The sequence below is a fragment of the Protopterus annectens genome, chromosome 5.part0, assembly GCF_019279795.1.
Source record: "Protopterus annectens isolate FY-2018-M chromosome 5.part0, PAN1.0, whole genome shotgun sequence".
NCBI classification, from domain to species: domain Eukaryota; kingdom Metazoa; phylum Chordata; order Ceratodontiformes; family Protopteridae; genus Protopterus; species Protopterus annectens.
Window position 1 is genome coordinate 808745239 of NC_056735.1, and position 18967 is coordinate 808764205.

Sequence of the window (18967 nt, forward strand, 5' to 3'; positions counted from 1 at the left end):
CCTGGACATGATGCAGAGTGCTCAGGCATGCTCATACAAACTCTTTGTGCCTCTGCTTTATGGCATGATGTGGATGCATGGGTAACTGTTAAGCAAATGTACCTGCCCTTCTGCAACCAGTGGGAGCCAGTGCAGGGGTAATGTGTTGGACAAGTGATGTCACACCATAGTGGGTTTGTTTCACACTCTAGTAGTCTCACTTTCATATTTGCCCCTTCATTCTTATTTGAACCTGCCAGAGGCAGTATGTACTCTTTGTAGGCTCGTGGCTGGACTCTAAGCTGGTCAGAAAAGGCAAGCAAGATTGTCATTTACCATCTTCAGGAATCATACTTGCAAAGATTGGAATGTAGGACACAGAAATGTGGAACAACAGTGAAGTGTGGATCAAGTTGTGGATGAAATTACATTCCATACTGGCATTCCCAGTTCAGTGAGCAAGGCAGGCACATGTATGATGACCTACAGAGGCAGAGTGGAGATCAGCTGTCCCAGTGATCAGGGTCTGGGTTCAGATATCAGATTCCTATAGTAAATATTGCATTTATATCGCTACTGCACGTCTGATTGAGAGGTAATACTTATACCCAGCCAAGCTAGATATTTTACTGTGTAATCCCTTAAACCTCAAGTAGTGGAGAGTTTAAATGTATGCATTCACAATAAAACCCAACCCTACTAGCTGTAGACATGCATATCCAACAGTTTTATTGACCTCACCAGTACAGCATAAGTGGATTGTATTGCCCTTACTTCAGGAACACAACACTTAAAATCAAGCCTGATTTTCATAAACATTAAGGTGCCTATAAAATATTCACAATTAACATCCAAACCAAAGGGTAAAATAGTCAAATGGCAAGCTATTTAGTTCAAACGGGAAAGATAACACAGGAAATCTAGAATATTTGCTGTGTAAAAGCTTAAATGGAGGCCCATGAAATTTATGCAAATGATCCATTGAGTGTTGCTTCTACATGGGTTCTAAATGCCCATGTCTTTTTACTTTTTAAGTCTTTATGAGTATATTCAGGCCAATAAAGGGAAACTTCACTAGTTGTAGACATGCATGTTTCAGCCTTTTTAATGACCTCATCAGTAAGTGGATTATAATGCTATACTTTCGAAACATAAACTTTAAAAACAAGCCTGATGTCTATAGACAATAAGATGTTTGCAAAGCATCCCAACTAACATTCAAACCTAACTGTAAAAAAGTCACACAGACAAACCATTCAGTAAAATTTGCAAGAAAAGCCCAGCCAATCTAGTCTTCACTTGGTAATGCTTTAAACCGTATGTGAGATATGTAAATGACCTCTTCAGGACATACAACATTTCAGTTACATGACTTATGTATACCCATGACATATTACTTTTATAAGTCTTTAAGGATTTATTCAGGCCAAAAAAGACTAACCCCACTAGCTGTAGACATGCATGCTTCGATCTTTTTAGTGACTTTATAGGTACAACATACATATTTATTTAACAGTTATTTATTTAGAAAGTCTGACTTAGAACAAAGCCAATTTTCAGCAGAGGCCTGGGGAGAAACACTCCAGATGCATGTTTTTGAAATGTGGGAGGAAACCAGAGCACCCAGAGGAAACCCACGCGAACTTAGGGTGAGCATACAGACTCCGCACAAAAGGCACTCCAGCCAAGAATCGAACTGGAGAACCTCTTGCTGTGAAAACAACACTACCACTGCAGTGCTGTGCTAACCTTAGATAGGTGTGTATAAATATATATATATATATATATATATATATATATATATATATATATATATATATATATATATATATATATATATATATATATATATATATATATATATATACAGAGATAGAGACAGCTAGATATAGATATATTAATTAGTAATAAACAACTCTGAAGAGCCTGTTCAGAATAGTGCAGTTATCTTAACTATGGCAAAAAGACTGTCGTAGGTATAAGCACTGCAAGATTTTGCAATGGTTTGCATATCATACATTGAAGAACTACTTGCTGAGTTCTGTTTAATTTTTGTTATAAAATCACAGACAATTGCTTTACTGTGATATTAGTTGCACCTCAGTAATGACCACTGCAGCTGTCAGCTCTTGATGCTGTTACTTGTGACACATTACAATGGTCATAACTCAGTTTGATGAAATGTTCTGTCAGAAGTATATTAACGTAACTAATTAGTTATGTGTCGCACAAAGAATAACCACTGCTATACATTTCTGTAAGGCATGTAAATAGCATTGATAATATAATGGGGATTTCAAGGACTTTTCTCATCTTCTGAAAATGATGCATTTAGAGGTACTACACAACTCAGAGGGAGATGTGGTGAGTAGAGGGACTTATTCAGCTGCATATTGTTCTTTAGGTTTGTATTAATTACAATTGTAATGTTTGAGCTTCAGAGCAATACAATAATCTTGCAGGTGTGCCAACTGATACAATGTCATAGTTATATTATGTAAATAGTAGCAATGCTAAATAGATATATTACAATGCGAACAGGATGGACATAATATCCTTCAGCTTACATAGCTGCCACAGCAACACCTGCAGGACTAACGCACCAAATATTTCACCAGTAGGTAGATCAGTACCTCAGTGACCCTCCCCAGCAAAGGTATGTAGTACATCTGAATATATCTACTATAGAAGCCCAGCACCATCTATGACAATTTCTGTTCAGTTGAAGTACTCTTTCTTTTTCTATTGGTATAGATAATATTTTATTTTCTTAGATGTATACCTTTCCTCCTGACTATGAAGACTTTACATATAACCATTTTCCAATGTTTTGTGCTTTACAGGATGTGCTGCATTTATGGTTACACATTTTCCTTGTTAACTCATGAGTTATGGTGTACACAGCAGGAATTATACTGATATGTACTTTTGCCAAACATATGTGAGGAAATCTATACAAATAGTTGAAAGTATTATAGTTGCACTTATTTGAAGCATGACAAAGAATCTCTTCTTTTTTGTTGTTTTCATGCTTCAGATGAGATTGCTACCAAATGTGCATGTTGCTTGACTTGGTAAGTTTGGTTGATCCCCCGACTCTATAAGTCAGGTTTAAAATTAACAAGAAAAAACAAAAGTACAAACACAGTCCAAAGAAGAAAAGTCAGTGATTACCTTAGGTATTTTTATTAAAAAACATGTCCAGCAAAACACAATAGAAAGTCCAATGAGTAAAAATGCATCAGATTTCTTTGCCTTGATGTAAAGTTGTACTCCAAATGAAACAAACACTGGTGTTGTACATTTGTATGATTCAGGATTGGTGGTTATACAAGGATGTACAAAACTTCATATTAAATGATAGCATTGCATGGAAGAACTAATTAACCACAAATTGCAACCTGTATATTGAAAACCTGTCATAACTACAGCAAGTGTTAAATGGTCTGTAAATACAAATGGAATTAAGATTGTGCCATTTCATCCAAGCACCCATGTAGTTACTCATGCATGGTAAAGGTAATATAGTATTACCAAGAGGAATAATTCTAATAGACCTGCATTTGCTGTTGTCAGTATAGGCTCATAGGTTCATAAGTGTTTACTAGGCTAATGACCACAAGGGCCTTTTTAAGCCTAGCCATGCATCCCAAATCTCCAACAAGTTCTGATACTCTTGATAAGTGTAAGCATGGGCCTGGGAGATGAGCCATTTACAGGTTACCTGTGTCCATTAGAGACAGAAGTGCCAAACCAGGCATAAATTTCTGGTTTCTTATCCAGTTGTCTAAGTAATACTTGAATTGGGTTATGGAGGAAATCTGCTTCACATGGATGGGGAGCCTGTTCCATAGACGGGATAGTCTCTGGGATACATACCTATCTGTCTACAGGTCCTATTTATATCACATGCATGGTTTAAGTCTTTAGAATGGGTAATATTGGTGCTGTTTGTTTTGTGGCTATGCAGAAGGTCCATCAGAGTGGGGTCTGACAATGCCCTGTATGCCAGATATAGATCTCCCCTCAAAAGACTGTAGGAGATGGAATACAGTGATAGGGCCTTGAGGTGGTCTGCATAGGACATATTACTTATGCCCTGCATTCTTTTAGTGAGGAACCTCTGTGGACATTACAGTTGCTGAATATGTCTGGTTAGGTACATACCAAAGGGGGCATTGTACTCAATGATATGTCTGATGAATGCCGAATACTGTGGAACAATGACTTTCTTGGACTTAGATGCCATACCTTTATTTATAAGTTGAGCAGCATAGAAAGATTTCCTCACTACTGTAGACACGTGATGATCAAAGGTAGAGTACTATCTGTGTGTGTACCTAAGTCCCTGACTATTGGCTCAACTCTAAGGGGTGTGTTGTCAATATGATAGTTACCAGGGATGGATGACTTCCCAAAGAATACTATTATGCATTTCTTTACATTTAGTTTTAGTCCATGGCTCTGACACCAGTTGTTTGTCTGGGTCAGCTCTTCCTGCAGAACATTTGTGTTAGTTTGAGATTCAATGACAGCTCCTAATTTGCAGTCATCTGCAAATTTAGTCAGCCAGAGACCACTGACATTGGCCTTGACTTCTGAGAAGTAAATGCCAAGAAGTAGCAATCCAAGGACTGATCCCTGAGGGACTCCACTTGTGACTGGCCTCTTTGTAGAGGTGGACTCCCCAGTTCTAGTTTCCTGGGTCCTGTCTTTGAGCCAGTTGGCTATCCACTGGGTGGCATACGGGTTTGTACTCAACCTCTTGAGTTTGTCAACAATGACCAAGTGGAGTATTGTGTCAAATATCCTGGCCAGGTCAAGGTTGGCAGTGTGATCGATTTTGCCCTCATCCATTGCTTTGGTGATCTTCTCAAAGAAGTCCACCAGGTTGAGTAAAATTATCTGCCCTTGACAAAACCAAACTGGGTTGGGTCTAGTGTCTGGAGGCTTACTATATCTCTGTTGATAGTCTCCATGAAAATTCTTTCCATGGCTATACATATAAGATTAGTGAGACTTATGGGTCTGTAGTTTCCAGGGTCTGTAGATGGCCCATCTTTGTGTAGGGGGATGATTGCTGCCTTTCCCCATTCATGAGACACGAAGCCTGATCGGAGGCTGCAGTTAAATAGTAATTCATGTTTCATGCTATTTAAAAGGTACCCTGGGATATTGTCTGGGCCCATTGATACAGTGTTGTTGGTGTTAGAGAGAGCATTAATGACCTGTTCACTAGTGACAGTCGGAGTCATATTTGATATTTCCTGAAGGAAGGTTGAGGGGGAGAGATGAGTAAAGTTGGAGCTGAATTTAACAGCCAGGAAGTTTGCTATATCTTCTGGCTCAGTATAGGTGGCTTCATTTGCAATGATTTCTGCACACAACTGTGTACTGCCTTTGATGTTGCGGACATAGCTAAAGAATGCTTTGTGGTTGTCCTTGGCCTGGGAAGCCAAACTTACCTCAAATTTGGCTTTGGTAGATTTTATTTGTCCTCTGAGTTGTTTGTTTAGTTTGATGAGAGTGCTTTTATCCTGCTGAATGCCACACCTCCTAAATTGTGCCATGATTTTCTTTGTCTTGTTATACAACCGATTGATTTTGTGATTCCACCAGGGTGGCTTATTTTTTGAGTTAGTTCTGTACTTCTTCCTGGTGGGTACAGCTGCCTCTGTGCTAACATGCTAACATGCTTGTACAAGGTTTGTGTGAACAGTTGTGCATAGGCAGAAGTATTCTCAGTGTTTATGGGGGCTTGTAATTTTGCCAGGTTTTCACTTAATAGCAGGAGTTTAACCTTAGAATAGTATTCACTGCCAGTATAATTAATTGTAATATATTTACTCACTAACTGTTTACCATATATATATGTTGTTACTGGAAGCTTAACATTCTTAAATAAAAATATGACTGCTTTCATTTTTGTCAGTGAAATAAATAATTTTGCTATTAAACACTTATGAGCCATTTTCTAGTCTTTGTGAGTCGTTTCTCTGTCTCTCATTTCTATTTTGCTCTCTCTCTCTCTTTTCCTGCTGGTGCTGTAGAACTTGGGAATTCTTGAACAACCCCTTGACCATCCAGAGACTACTTCACAGGGTGCAAGTGGTTGCCTGTGGGAACCCCTAGCCATGGCAGTCTAGAAGGCCAACTTCCTGTGCTTCTTTACCTGTTTAAGACTGTATTAATGAGGGCAGTGGGGACAGATAAATATCTCCTCCAACAGATGCAAGACTCTCTGTCCTGGATGGTTCTGACTACTGCTCCTTGACCCTCACGCCATTCGGGACCCCTGCACTGGAACATCAGGGCAGGCAAGCATTGAGGCTCTCTGGAATGGGATAGTATTGAAGACCTTCATCTCCATCCTCTTTTTGTCTGCCTGCAACCTGTATGGCTGTCTCACTTTTGACTTGTCAGCCCAGTAGATTGTTCCTGTCTGTCTTGTCTGTCATTTATGCTGTTGTTGTCAAACACCATAACACTCTCCAACAGTCCCCACCCTTCTCCATTACCCATCTCCTCTTATAAATATATGTTTGGAAAACTGGGAGTCTTTCATCTTTCAGATGAGGCACTAAACTGAGGTCCCATCTGTTGGTAGCTTAGGTGAATGTAAAACATCCCATGGCACGTTTCAAAAAGAGTAAAGGAAGATCCCCGATGTACTGAACAAATTTCCCCTACTAGTACAATGCCACCTTTAGTCTTCCCTGATTAAAGGACAATAGCAAAGTGGGACTAACACTTCAACAAAAGATAAATATATATATATATATATATATATATATATACAAATATATATATATATATATATATATATATATATATATATATATATATATATATATATATATATATATATATATATATATATATATATATATATATATATATACACACGCACACACACACACACACACACACACACACACACACACACACACGTATATATATATATATATATATATATATATATATATATATATATATATATATATATTCACATGGGTTCCCTTCACATGGTCAACATTTCAGAATGTCGACATTCATATGGCCGAGACCATATGATCGACATTCGAAATGTCAACCATGCGGAACCGGCATCTCCATACAGTTTGGAATGGAAAGATTTCCATCTTCCGCACTGTAGTGTGATCTCGGAGTTGGTATATTTAAGTTCCGGGGGGGACACGGGGGGGTGTAGGTGGGCTTAGCCCCCCCTTGCTAGCAGCATGAAGGTCATTTTTTTGTGTGTTTTTTCTTTTATGGTTGGCATTTCGAATGTCAGTCATATGGTGTCGGCCATATGAATATCGACATTCTGAAATGTCGACCATATAAAGTAGATCCATTCACATATACAGTATATATATATATATATATATATATATATATATATATATATATATATATATATATATATATATATATAGTTATATATTACCTATCCTCTACCCCCCTTCAGCACAAAACCTCTTCATGTGTTCCTTTTGTGAATTCTTTGTCTGCTCTCTTTCCTTTTTCCAACTGTCTTATCTTCACCTTTCTCAAATGAACAAAAGCCAGATCAGAGTATCCATGCATCCGTATAATGACACCTTCACAGTGAATTCATGTCTTAAGCACTTTTTCATAAGCTGCTAGCTGCTAGCCAATGGTGCTGAGTCATAACCAGTGCAAAGTCTCTTGGGAAAGTATTATAAGAAGGGAGCAACTCTATGCTCACTGCAAGATACTAGAAATATTTGAAAGCATTTGAAAATTAACATAGATGTGCAACATGTGCACAACATTTGGGAATTTTTTGCACATATGCACAGTTTTTCAGATCAGTTTACACAGCTTGCAAAATAAAAGTCTGTACTGGCCTTTCCATCACATGTTTGACAACTTCTAAAAAATCACTCAGAGTATACTTATTTATATAGAGACATAGACTACTTGCGAATTTTCATTATGCATTTGTCAAGTGTGGCACTATGAATACCACAGTAAATGTTAGGACTGGGAGATGCTGAACCAGTCAGTATTCACTGTGTTTGTTTTACTATGTCATTAGCTTCAGTTTTTAATACATTTATTTCAGTAATAGTCTTTGTAAACTGGAGATCAATATTTTTTTGAAAGTAAGAGTAGAAGATCTCTAAATATGTTCATATTTAAATATCTTATTCACTTTCAAGTTTTCATGGAAGGAATTGTCCAGAAAATAACGAACATTTACTTTCAGTTATTGAGGACAAGATGCAAATATATGCCTATGGTCAATACAGGGTATAGCTAAAGTTTAATTTTGAAATATTATCTTATCATGTTATAATGCCAATATTACTGTAAGTTTGTATTGTTCCTCATGTTAAAAGAACAGACAAAGTAACCATCCCCTTTAAGTGTAATCATTCAATGTTTAAGAAGATGTATGTTCCTTTTTTTAGACTCTAGGGAGTATACCATGGCAGGAGTATTTCCAAAGAGTTTTTTCAATGACATCAGTCTCCCAAGCAAAGATGACATCATACTGTGCTGCTGTTTTCTGTATTTTTCTGGCTATTCCCTCTGCCCTGGTTGGTGCAGTAGCAGCTTCTACAGGTGGGTAATTATCCAATTAATATTTCCTTAGTGACAGAGAATGAATTTTAAAAGCCTGGTCAGGTAACATTCATATTTAGACTGAAGTGAAAATCATGCCTCCTGAACATTTCCCAGACTTCTACTTCCTCAAGCTTGTGATTATCAGGGTGTGCATTTAGTCTTCAAAATTTTCAAATGCAAAGTTCATATAGTTGTACAAACTTTACAGTTATCAAGAGGTCCGGAGCCCTAGTCAATGAATATTTCATATTTAATTTTGAATGGATTTACATTTTTTATGCATGTGAATAACAACAGAAAGCACATCTGTCTACTGTTTTGGCATAGGATTAAGGTTTACAAGCCACTAACAATTTAAATCCTGTATCATGGGATTTTGCGACTGAGCCTTCATTTTTTTTTTCCACTGGGTAACTTTGACCATGTCATTAATCAGTCAGTGATCTTGAGATACTTCTGAAGTGAAGCATGTGACAGGTGGAATTGCCAGGTTATCATATAAATAAAATAATAGTAATAATAATAATAATAATTTCCCCAGCCCCCTTTAATAAACACCACACCAAATGATGTTTGACAACATTTATTAAACTTCATGAACATAAGTTTATTAACCAATATTTTAATTTATTAATCACAGCATAAACATCCATATAACTGTTAACTAGGGCAGTGTGACCTCGCTCACCCTGACCAATTATAGCATAAACATCCATATAACTGCTAACTAAGGCAACATGGCTTCACTAACCTTGACCAAATAAGCAGTGTCCTTACCCTCGCTCAGTTATTTTACTTGTCAATCAGTGTCCAATCACTCACTTTCATTTCCCACTTATTGAATTAAACATCCAACCAAATAAGCAGTGTCCTTACCTCCGCTCACTTACTTTTACTTATCAAGCAGCATCCAACTGCTCACTTTCATTTCTCACCTCATTGAAATGAACATCCAACACCAGAGGGGGGAACAGAAGAGGGGCAAGCCTGCCCTCTTCTTGGCCTACCCAAACCTATAAGATAACCACACAATCCCAATATTCCAAAAAATCATGAGGGAGGGCAGATAGCAAGTTCACTCCAAAATGCGATTCCTTACCAAGAGACACTTGCATAAAACCCATTAAGACCTCTCCCTACACTTACCTCTTTTCTTCCCAATCCTCCTACTTTCCCATTTAACCTTTTCATCCCCCCGAGCTAACTTTCTTCCCCTACCCTCTTAATTCCCATTACTATTTATACCTAACCCCTACCTGAAGACTTCCCTTGACAAATTGGTTTGTTACTAAACCTCATTTGTCCCAGTCCCCTTCAATAAACACTTTACACCAAATGACATTCGACGACCTTTATTAATCTTCATAAACATAACTTTATTGACCAATATTTTTATTTATTAACTACAGCATAAACATCCATATAACTGTTAACTAGGGCAGCGTGACCTCACTCGCCCTCAACAAATAGGCAACGTCCTTACCTCTGCTTGCTTATTTTCCTTATCAAGTAGCGTCCCATCACTCACTTTCATTTACCACTTATTGAATTAAACGTCCAACCAAATAAGCAGTGTCCTTACCTCCACTCACTTATTTTACTTATCAAGCAGCATCCAACTGCTCATTTTCATTTCTCACCTCATTGAAATGAACATCCAACACCAGAGGGGGGAACAGAATAGAGACAAGCCTACTCCTCTTCTCCGCCCATCAGCCTAGCCAGGCTGTTCCCCCTCCTTTATCCCAAAACTTCCAATAAAACATTTCAAAACAAACCTAAGCATACTGAAAAGGCTAAAGCCAAACATCATTTGGTGTACTCTATCCTCTCTGTACCAAACTGGATCCCTGTCATCAACCTCACAAAGCCCTATCATACACATACCCAAAGCAGCCAGTTGCCTAAGCAGCTAAAATTAACAGATGATCCCTCTCTATGCCAAAGTAATACACATACCCTTATATAACCTCTGTAAATCAAACATATCTTCAGTTACCCTGCTACCAATGGTAGCTTTGTAATCATTCCCAGGTCATTACCTGCAAAATGTACCACAAAATACTAAAAATCCCAGCACTATCCAAAACAAAGCAAGACACAACTGCATGCCATCCTGCCTAACAGCAAAGTACTTTTGCTGCCCAAAGGATATAATGACCAAAATGAGATTTCCTTTTCTAAAAGACTGATTTAATAGTAATCCAACCATTATACCCACTATATATTATAAAGCAAAACATCTAATGACAAGAATAATATTCACTGACTAATGAACCACCCTGTTTAATGACGTCAATATATCTATAAAGCAAATGCCCACCAGATGGTAACACAATGAACCTCCATTTCTCAATGCCAATCTTCACAACAAAACGTAACTTGCCAATAGCCACAGTCTGTCAGTCTTCACACAATCAAGCCTACCCCAACCCTTCAAACATATGAACCACTGTCCAATATTTAGTAAAGTCACATAACCCTGTCACCTGTGCAACTATACTAAGTGGAGCTAAATTCACCCTTAATCTGCCCTTATCCCAAAATTTCACCACTCAATTTTTTATTTATTTATTTTTTTATTGTATTATTTATTGCATTACCTTCACATCTGGTAAATCAAACAAACTATGGCCTGCATCTACTAGCAACCCCAGAAATGCAATGCCTTGCTTAGTCCTTTAAACTTCTGCTTAAACAATGAAAACCCGTTCCTCACACATCCCCATTACATACACGTACCTTGCAATGCTCTGTCAAACCCTTCACCTAACTTTTAAAAGGGCATTCAGATAACTCTCTCCTTCCAATAGCCTGCCAGCTGTTGCCAAATCCAATGAAAAAAAAGTGCTAAACTCTCAAAGTAGCACAGACCTCCAAGCAACCCATCTGCATAGCCTTGACACAGGAAAACTCAAACCCAACTACCATACCCACAAAATCCAACACAACATCACATTTGTGTGACTCTACCCCACCTGTAGACAACCCCAAACTACCCGTAAACAATCCCCAAACTTGCTTTACCCTGCCCTTGACATACCTCATTCTCACCTGCCCCCACACTCCTCCCAAACCGCAGCAACTCTGACATGCCTCAATAAGCACCTAATAAAATAGGATTACCTGTGATCTCATTGTGCACCACTCCCGCGACAGGAAACTCCACCCCAACAGACTCTATCACCTTTCAAATCCACTTCCTTCAGGCCACTGACTGCTGCCCACTCTGAGTTCCCCCATATACAAAAGAAAAGAAAACTGTAAATCCTCTGCACACACATAGACCAAAACTGCTAAGGGGCTATCTTGTCCATCAACCACACAGCCGCTACACTGCCCCATATCCCCTATCCTCAATAACTTGGCATCACCATATCCTTCAGTAAATCCTTTTATAGCCAGCAAAGGAACATACTTCAGCAAAACAATCTGCTACAAGTAAACACTGCAGATGAGGGATAATTTAAACATCAAAATACATGGATTACCTTGTGATTTCCATACAAAACCAATACCATACCATACTATATGGCCAAGTTAACTTATTCCATAAAACAGTCTTAGGAGCATTTCTGTAAGCAAGCACTGCAAGAGTATTCCCATGCAATCACTCTTATACAAATTAAAAGCTGAAACAAGACTACATATTCATCTGGTAAACAGTGCAACCTTGGCAGCTTCTTCCATGTGCTGCTCTGCCCTACAAGCGGCTGTAACAGCAACGTATACACCACAATGAACGTAAGATGCTTAAAACAAAGAAAAGTACCCATACCTCTCACATGTACCTCATCTTAAGTAACATTCCTCAGCTGGGATCATAAAAGTTCATTTTCCTTGAAGTTCCACCACAAAAGAGAAAGAGAAAAAAATAATTAGTCACACATTCCATGTTAACAATTTAACTAATATCAATGGTAAACAGAACTGAATCATTATTTCATCACAAGGCCTATTCTATAAATAAAGTTTACATTTTAACCATCATATCAGCTTCCTGGTTAAACTTTTAGTAAGCCATTAGAAAGTTTTCCACTTTTTACCTATTTGTTCCACATTATAAGTGGTAGCCTCATCTCAGAGACAGATGGAAAGACAATAATCAGGGTAAAGGAAAACAATTAAACCGTTCCATAGTTTTGTCAACACAGCAGATTACGGAGCCTGTAATTGCATCTGTGTTAAAGATGCGGCTTTACTTAAAGTAACCACCCCCGTAACATTACCAAACTTAAAACAAGATTCAAGTGAGAAGCATGTATGAAAGCAGTGACACTTGCTTCCACAGAAAAGCCACCATCTTCACTCAACCACTTGTTCTCAAAAGAGACAAACACATGCAGTTCCCTCCATTACGGCATCCGTTTACTTACTACTTCAACTCACTGAAAAGGTAGCATACTTAGCATTATGTGTATCAAACACACTTTGCCTGTGAAATTCTCAGGAAAAAAATTAACACAAAGTAGCACAAAGAGGATGAATGACTCCAAGTATGCTAGTGAAGTTAATGAAAGAGAAATTCATTCAAATCCAATACCCCGCCACATAGCAACTGCTTGCCTAGCCCATTTTAACACACAAGAACTACCCCGACTTTAAGAGCAATGTTAAATGTGAGACCGTGTCTGTGCTCTCCTACCAATGCTTGCCTTGCCCTCAACCTCTCAGTGAAAGTGATCGAAAAATTTGAAATGTTCCATCCCTTCTGCAGGTCATTTTAGGTTAACTACCTTGCAGGGATGATATCCAAAGTATTGTGCTTACCCATTCAGCCCCTTTATGCATACAGGCTCTGTGACCCCTCTAATGACCCCAAACAAAGATGGGCTTCGAGCCCTATACCTTGTGTCTATGATGCAAACACCTTACCATTATACCCCTCCCTTAATACCTGCATTAAGCTACCTGTCAGATCTGAGAACTAAAATTGAGAACCCCCAAAAGTTTAAAGAAAGGCCTAAATCATGAAATAAAATCTGGCCATTCTGTCACCTCAGATCAGAAAATGTCCACTTACTGCAAATTAGCAGTAAAAGTGCATGCTAGCTATACCTCTCAACCTCCCAGTGCGAAACATTTGGACAGCTATAAATAAAAGTGGGCAAAGGCCCAAAACAAGGACAATTTTTTTTTTAAATATTGCTCTTAGAAACTTAGAAAGACGACAGATAACCAGTGTTGCATCAGCATGATTCCTCTGAAGGATAGGAAGTCGAAACCCAACCACACTTCATCATTCTCTAACATCAAGCCAAGCCCCAATGATATGCCAGTAATTTGCCAGGAAAAAAAACACAATTTTATGAAAAACGGGCTGACATGGAAGGAATAAAGAGACAAAAGAGTAGAAACAGAGACACTTACCAACTTAGCACTGTAACAAAATAAAGGCTCTGCATTGGCACAACTTTTCTGATAAGCATGCAGCCTGAATGGTGAATGTCTGTACAAACACTCCAGTGATTTGGCTAAAAAACAAAATGGTATGAGAAACAGATGAAACCATCACCACAATCCCAGACACCCTGCAAAATCTCGGGCAGCCGAGCATCATGCTGCTGTACAGTACTGCAACTGGACAACCCCTAAATATTGCTCTTACAAACTTATAAAGTTCAGTTGAGAGAATAACATGTTTTGCCCTCCACCATACCTCTCAACCTCTAAGAACAAGAAATCTAGACAAAGCTATAAATAAAAAGTGGGAAAAAGGCCCAAAAATAGGGACATTTCTTTTTAAATATTGCTCTTACAGACTTAGAATGCTTTTAGATAACATTGGACTAGCATGAATTTCTGAAGGGTAGGAAGTCTGAAACTCAAACTCCTGTCATCCTTTTCAAATGTCAAGCTTTAACGATTTGCCAGTATTTTCACAACTAACCACAATTTTATGAAAATGGACCAAAATATGAGGCAAAAATCTGGACATTATGCACATACAGCTTAATCTCTGTTAGCAAGAAATCTGGACAAAGCTACAACCCAACTGACTGCCTACCTGAAATAGGGACAACCTTCAAATATGGTTCCCACAAACAAAAAGCTGACAGAATAATAGGTCCGGCGTTAGCATGAAATTTCCGAATGGTATGAAGTATGAAAATCAAGTGTATGCCATTACTTTCTAACTTCAGACCTCAATGATTTGCAACAAATTTGCCACAAAAAAACACAATTTATGAAAATGGACCAAAAATATGAGACAAAAATCTGGACATTCTGTGTTTTGTTTTTTTTTTTGACAAAATCTGTACAGTTGAGAGGCATGATTTTGTGCAAATCTGTACAGTGGGAAGGGATGCCTAGCAGAGGGACTAAAACTAAAATCAAGGCAGCACAGGCAGTCCCTTTGGTGCCATGGCAAATGAATGACACTGTGTAGCCCCAGAACATTATACTGAAACCCCTCCAGGCCAGTTCCACACTCCTTAATAATCTTACCAGTGCTACCACACCAGTTGCCACACTTTTTAAACCTGAAACCATCAGACAATTAAAGAGAGTCAGGACTCCAGCATGAACAATCCTTTTGTTTTTCTTTTTTTCTCTCCCTTCAGGCAACTTTAAAATTTACACTGCACATGTGGGGTGACCTGTTAACAAACAGCTTGGAGCCCACAAAAAGCAGTCACAGCTCATCTGAAATCACAACAGCTGAAAAACACTGCGGCATCCAGCAACCACCACAGCACACTTCACAACAGGATTTGACCTAACATACAATTGACTAATGGCCATAAATCTTAACTAAATTGTATGTCATTATGCAGTGACTACAGTCCCCAGTGCATCCCATCAATTTGCGAGAAAACTGTAGCCTTTATGAGAAACAGCCCCAAAGCTATCAAACCAAAATCTGGACCTTCAGCAAAAATCCAGACAGTTGCATAGTATGACTCATATCACTCATACCACCTACAGTGTTAAGCCCCATCATGCCTAACTTCGCGCCACGGCCATTAATGCCACACCACACATGCTTGGAGAACAACCGCTACTTGCGGGTACAATCCCTACCATGTTATCAAACCTAACAACCTCTTAAAGGAAGAAATGTGGACCAAGCTAAAAATAAAAGTGGGACAGAAGTCTGAAAACCAATCCCTGTCATTATTATCTCACTTTTATCATTAATAATTTGAAATCAACCGACCAGAACACCTGTACAGCTGTATGTAAACCAACCACAATTTATATTCTGCAAAATCTGTGCAGTTGAGAGGAATGAGCCCTATCCAAGGCAGAGTACCACCAACAGCCATGATGCTTAAAAAAAATACTATACCACTATTACTCACCTCGTCTTCATACCACGATTAATCCGAGGCCTACCTACACCCAAAAGTACCTACTGGTTGTCATGGACATTGTACTTGCAATAGCAAGTTCATGCCAAAATGTGATTCCTTACCCAGTTCACTTGCATAGAACCCATTAAGCCCCTCCTTACATTTGACTAATTTCCCCCCATCCTCCTACTTTCCCATTTAACCCTTTCATCCACCCCAATTAACTGTCTTCCCTACCCTCTTAATTCTCATTACTGTTTCTACCTAACCCCGACTGGAAAACTGGTTTGTTACCAAACCTCATTATTATTAATAATAATAATAACAGCAATAATAAAATAATAATAATAAAACAATAATAATGAAGTAAACATTCATTTCAGGTTGTGAATCCACAGCAGAGATATGCAAAAGTATATTGTGTGATTTAATGTGTCTAAAGATAGTTGGGTACTTTTTTCTCTCTCATCTGCATTCACTTAACATTTATAGGACTGGATACAACCCATGAAGTTATGTATTGATTACTGAGCTGCAATTATATAGTATCTTTAAATTACAGTCAGAAATTAATGTGGAGAAAGGCAATGCATTCAGCAGAGTAGGACATTCTGTAAGCCTATATAACAATCCTTTTTGAAATATATTTTTCTAAACTGAATAGTTAGCCTAGAATTCCTATTTTCATATCAATCAACATTATTTTCATTGTATGCTCTGAAATCAAGTGCAGTGTTTACTGATTAAAGTCATTATTTTCATAAGTAAACAAAATTGTTTAGAATGTTTATATGAGCAAATGTTTCTTAAATTATGTGCTGTAGTCCATCTGTCATTCTAGTGCAGCAGCTTATAGTTCGCCCCCCCCTGCATCATCTTACTAATGCATTGTAACCCTAATCCTAAACATCCCTTTCTGTAATCCCAACCCTTCAATTAACCTTACAGTTACACTACCACTACACAAGATGTTCAGACACATCACGCAGAACAACACAAATACACTTACTTAATACATCCCCTTTCTTATCCTTGACACTAGTCTTAACCCAAAACACTTCCAAACGCTCCCAACCCATCAAAAAATTGAAGAAAATCTACACTAAAACTATCCCCTACCATAGCACTTACTTTAAACCTAAACTGCAGATGCTCAAACACACACTCCCAGCCCTTAATGATGAAATTTATGGTATATCTGAAGCTTTCATAATAGACCTAAAAGAAACTCATACTCATCCAAATTACTGCATTCCACACAAAGCATAAACGTCTCAAAATCTATCCTAGTTATTAAGATTACTTGCCTTTGATGTTTACCATTCAAGAAAATCACCATTCAGCACTCAACAATCCAATGATCAATGGACCATCAAGGATCTCTCTCTCTCTCTCCATATATATATCTGTATGTGTGTGTGTGTGTGTGTGTGTGTGTGTGTGTGTGTGTGTGTGTGTGTGTGTGTGTGTTTATATATATATATATATATATATATATATATATGTATATATATATATTTTTTTTTTATATTTATACACACACACACACACACACACACGCATACACTCATATATCGCACACACATGAATACATGCTTAATTTCTTTTCTAGCACTCAACCAAATTGATCAATGCAAATGTTGCTTAATAATTTCCTGGCAGCCTCTGATGTCTCTAATTATACTAGTTTTTTCCAATATTAGGCCATGGATGGCCCTTTGTACTTTTGCACATAATTTGTAATTTGCAGATGTGTAACATATTTTGATCATATACTAAGCATAGCTACTGAGATAGGAATCATCTGAATATAATCAGTGAATGACAGTGTTTGAATAATACCATTCCCAGGGTACCCAATCATGGAAAGTTATGTGGTATGGACTCCTAATGGGAAAGAATAAGCACTGGTGCCCCACGTCAGTTTACCTCATCTTCCAAATCCTTTCATTTCTCAAATATGTAAATGTCACTTTCAGGTTTACGAAGCAGTTCTGTTTGTAAAAGTGTGCTATGAATGGGCATCAAAAATTTGTTATACTGTTAAAATTTCAAAAATCCCAGACAAAGGCATTACAAACACAGCCTGTGGAAGCAATTTTAGAATAACCCAATTTTACAAAATGTCATTGTGCAAAAGATAAAAGTAGACAGAGAATAGCAAAATGAGAAAATACATTGAATGTAATTTTTTCTGTTCTTATATCGTCTTTTCAAGATGTCTTGATATTATGAACCAAAAATACCACATAACCAACTAAATCAAAAGATTTTTATACATTTATAATAACAGTAATTAGCCATAAAATTCACACAGAAGTACAGTCCAAACGATACAGATCCAGACATGATGTTCTGCTGTTTGCAAACTATTTGCCACAGCTTCGAACACTTTCAGTTTAATATCATAAATTAGTCTCTGTATAACATTCTTACTGTTCATACTTTACTTTATTTAATTTATTCATTACTGGGAGGCATGCCATATCATCATTTTTATGTTTAATTCATTTGAGTCTAAAAGTGCTGCAACAGGCATGATTGCTGCTTGCATGCTTAAGTGGTCTTTCCTATCCTTGCAGATTTTTATATGAAGATGCAAAAACCAAACGGCTGCAGGTACACTGAGGTGCCCAAAACACACAACAACAGCAAAAGTAAATTAAGGCACCAAAGTTACACACTGGAAATCAGTCACTGTACTTTATTGCAGAAGACAAACGGTAAGCGCTTTCACCACTTAATGTTGCTTCATCAGACCACATTACTACAACTGATGCTTGGTTAAATACTAGGACAATTAGTATGACATCACAATTTAAAGAGATATTACTCCACTAACATAAGAACATATATCAATATCCATAAGAAAAATGCATAAAATATATAGAAAGGTGTGTATTTACACACAATAATATTTAAAAAAGGGGGAATGTCATCCCTGATGGTTATTAAAATATATATATATATATATATATATATATATATATATATATATATATATGTACATATACAGACACATTTTTTGCACATATAACCATAATAGTACAATAAAAAATATATAAAAAACGTATATTTAGTGTTTAAGGCGC

General features: G+C 37.5%; 1 protein-coding gene across 1 annotated transcript in view; it reads left to right on the forward strand.

Moving 5' to 3' along the window:
* The window catches only part of LOC122802843 (high-affinity choline transporter 1-like), a 526136-nt gene that overhangs the window by 471704 nt on the left and 35465 nt on the right, over nucleotides 1–18967 (forward strand). Inside the window, exon 7 of the mRNA XM_044072630.1 lies at nucleotides 8421–8574. Within this exon, the coding sequence (XP_043928565.1) occupies nucleotides 8421–8574 (154 nt within the window). The remainder of the gene's footprint in view (nucleotides 1–8420; nucleotides 8575–18967) is intronic.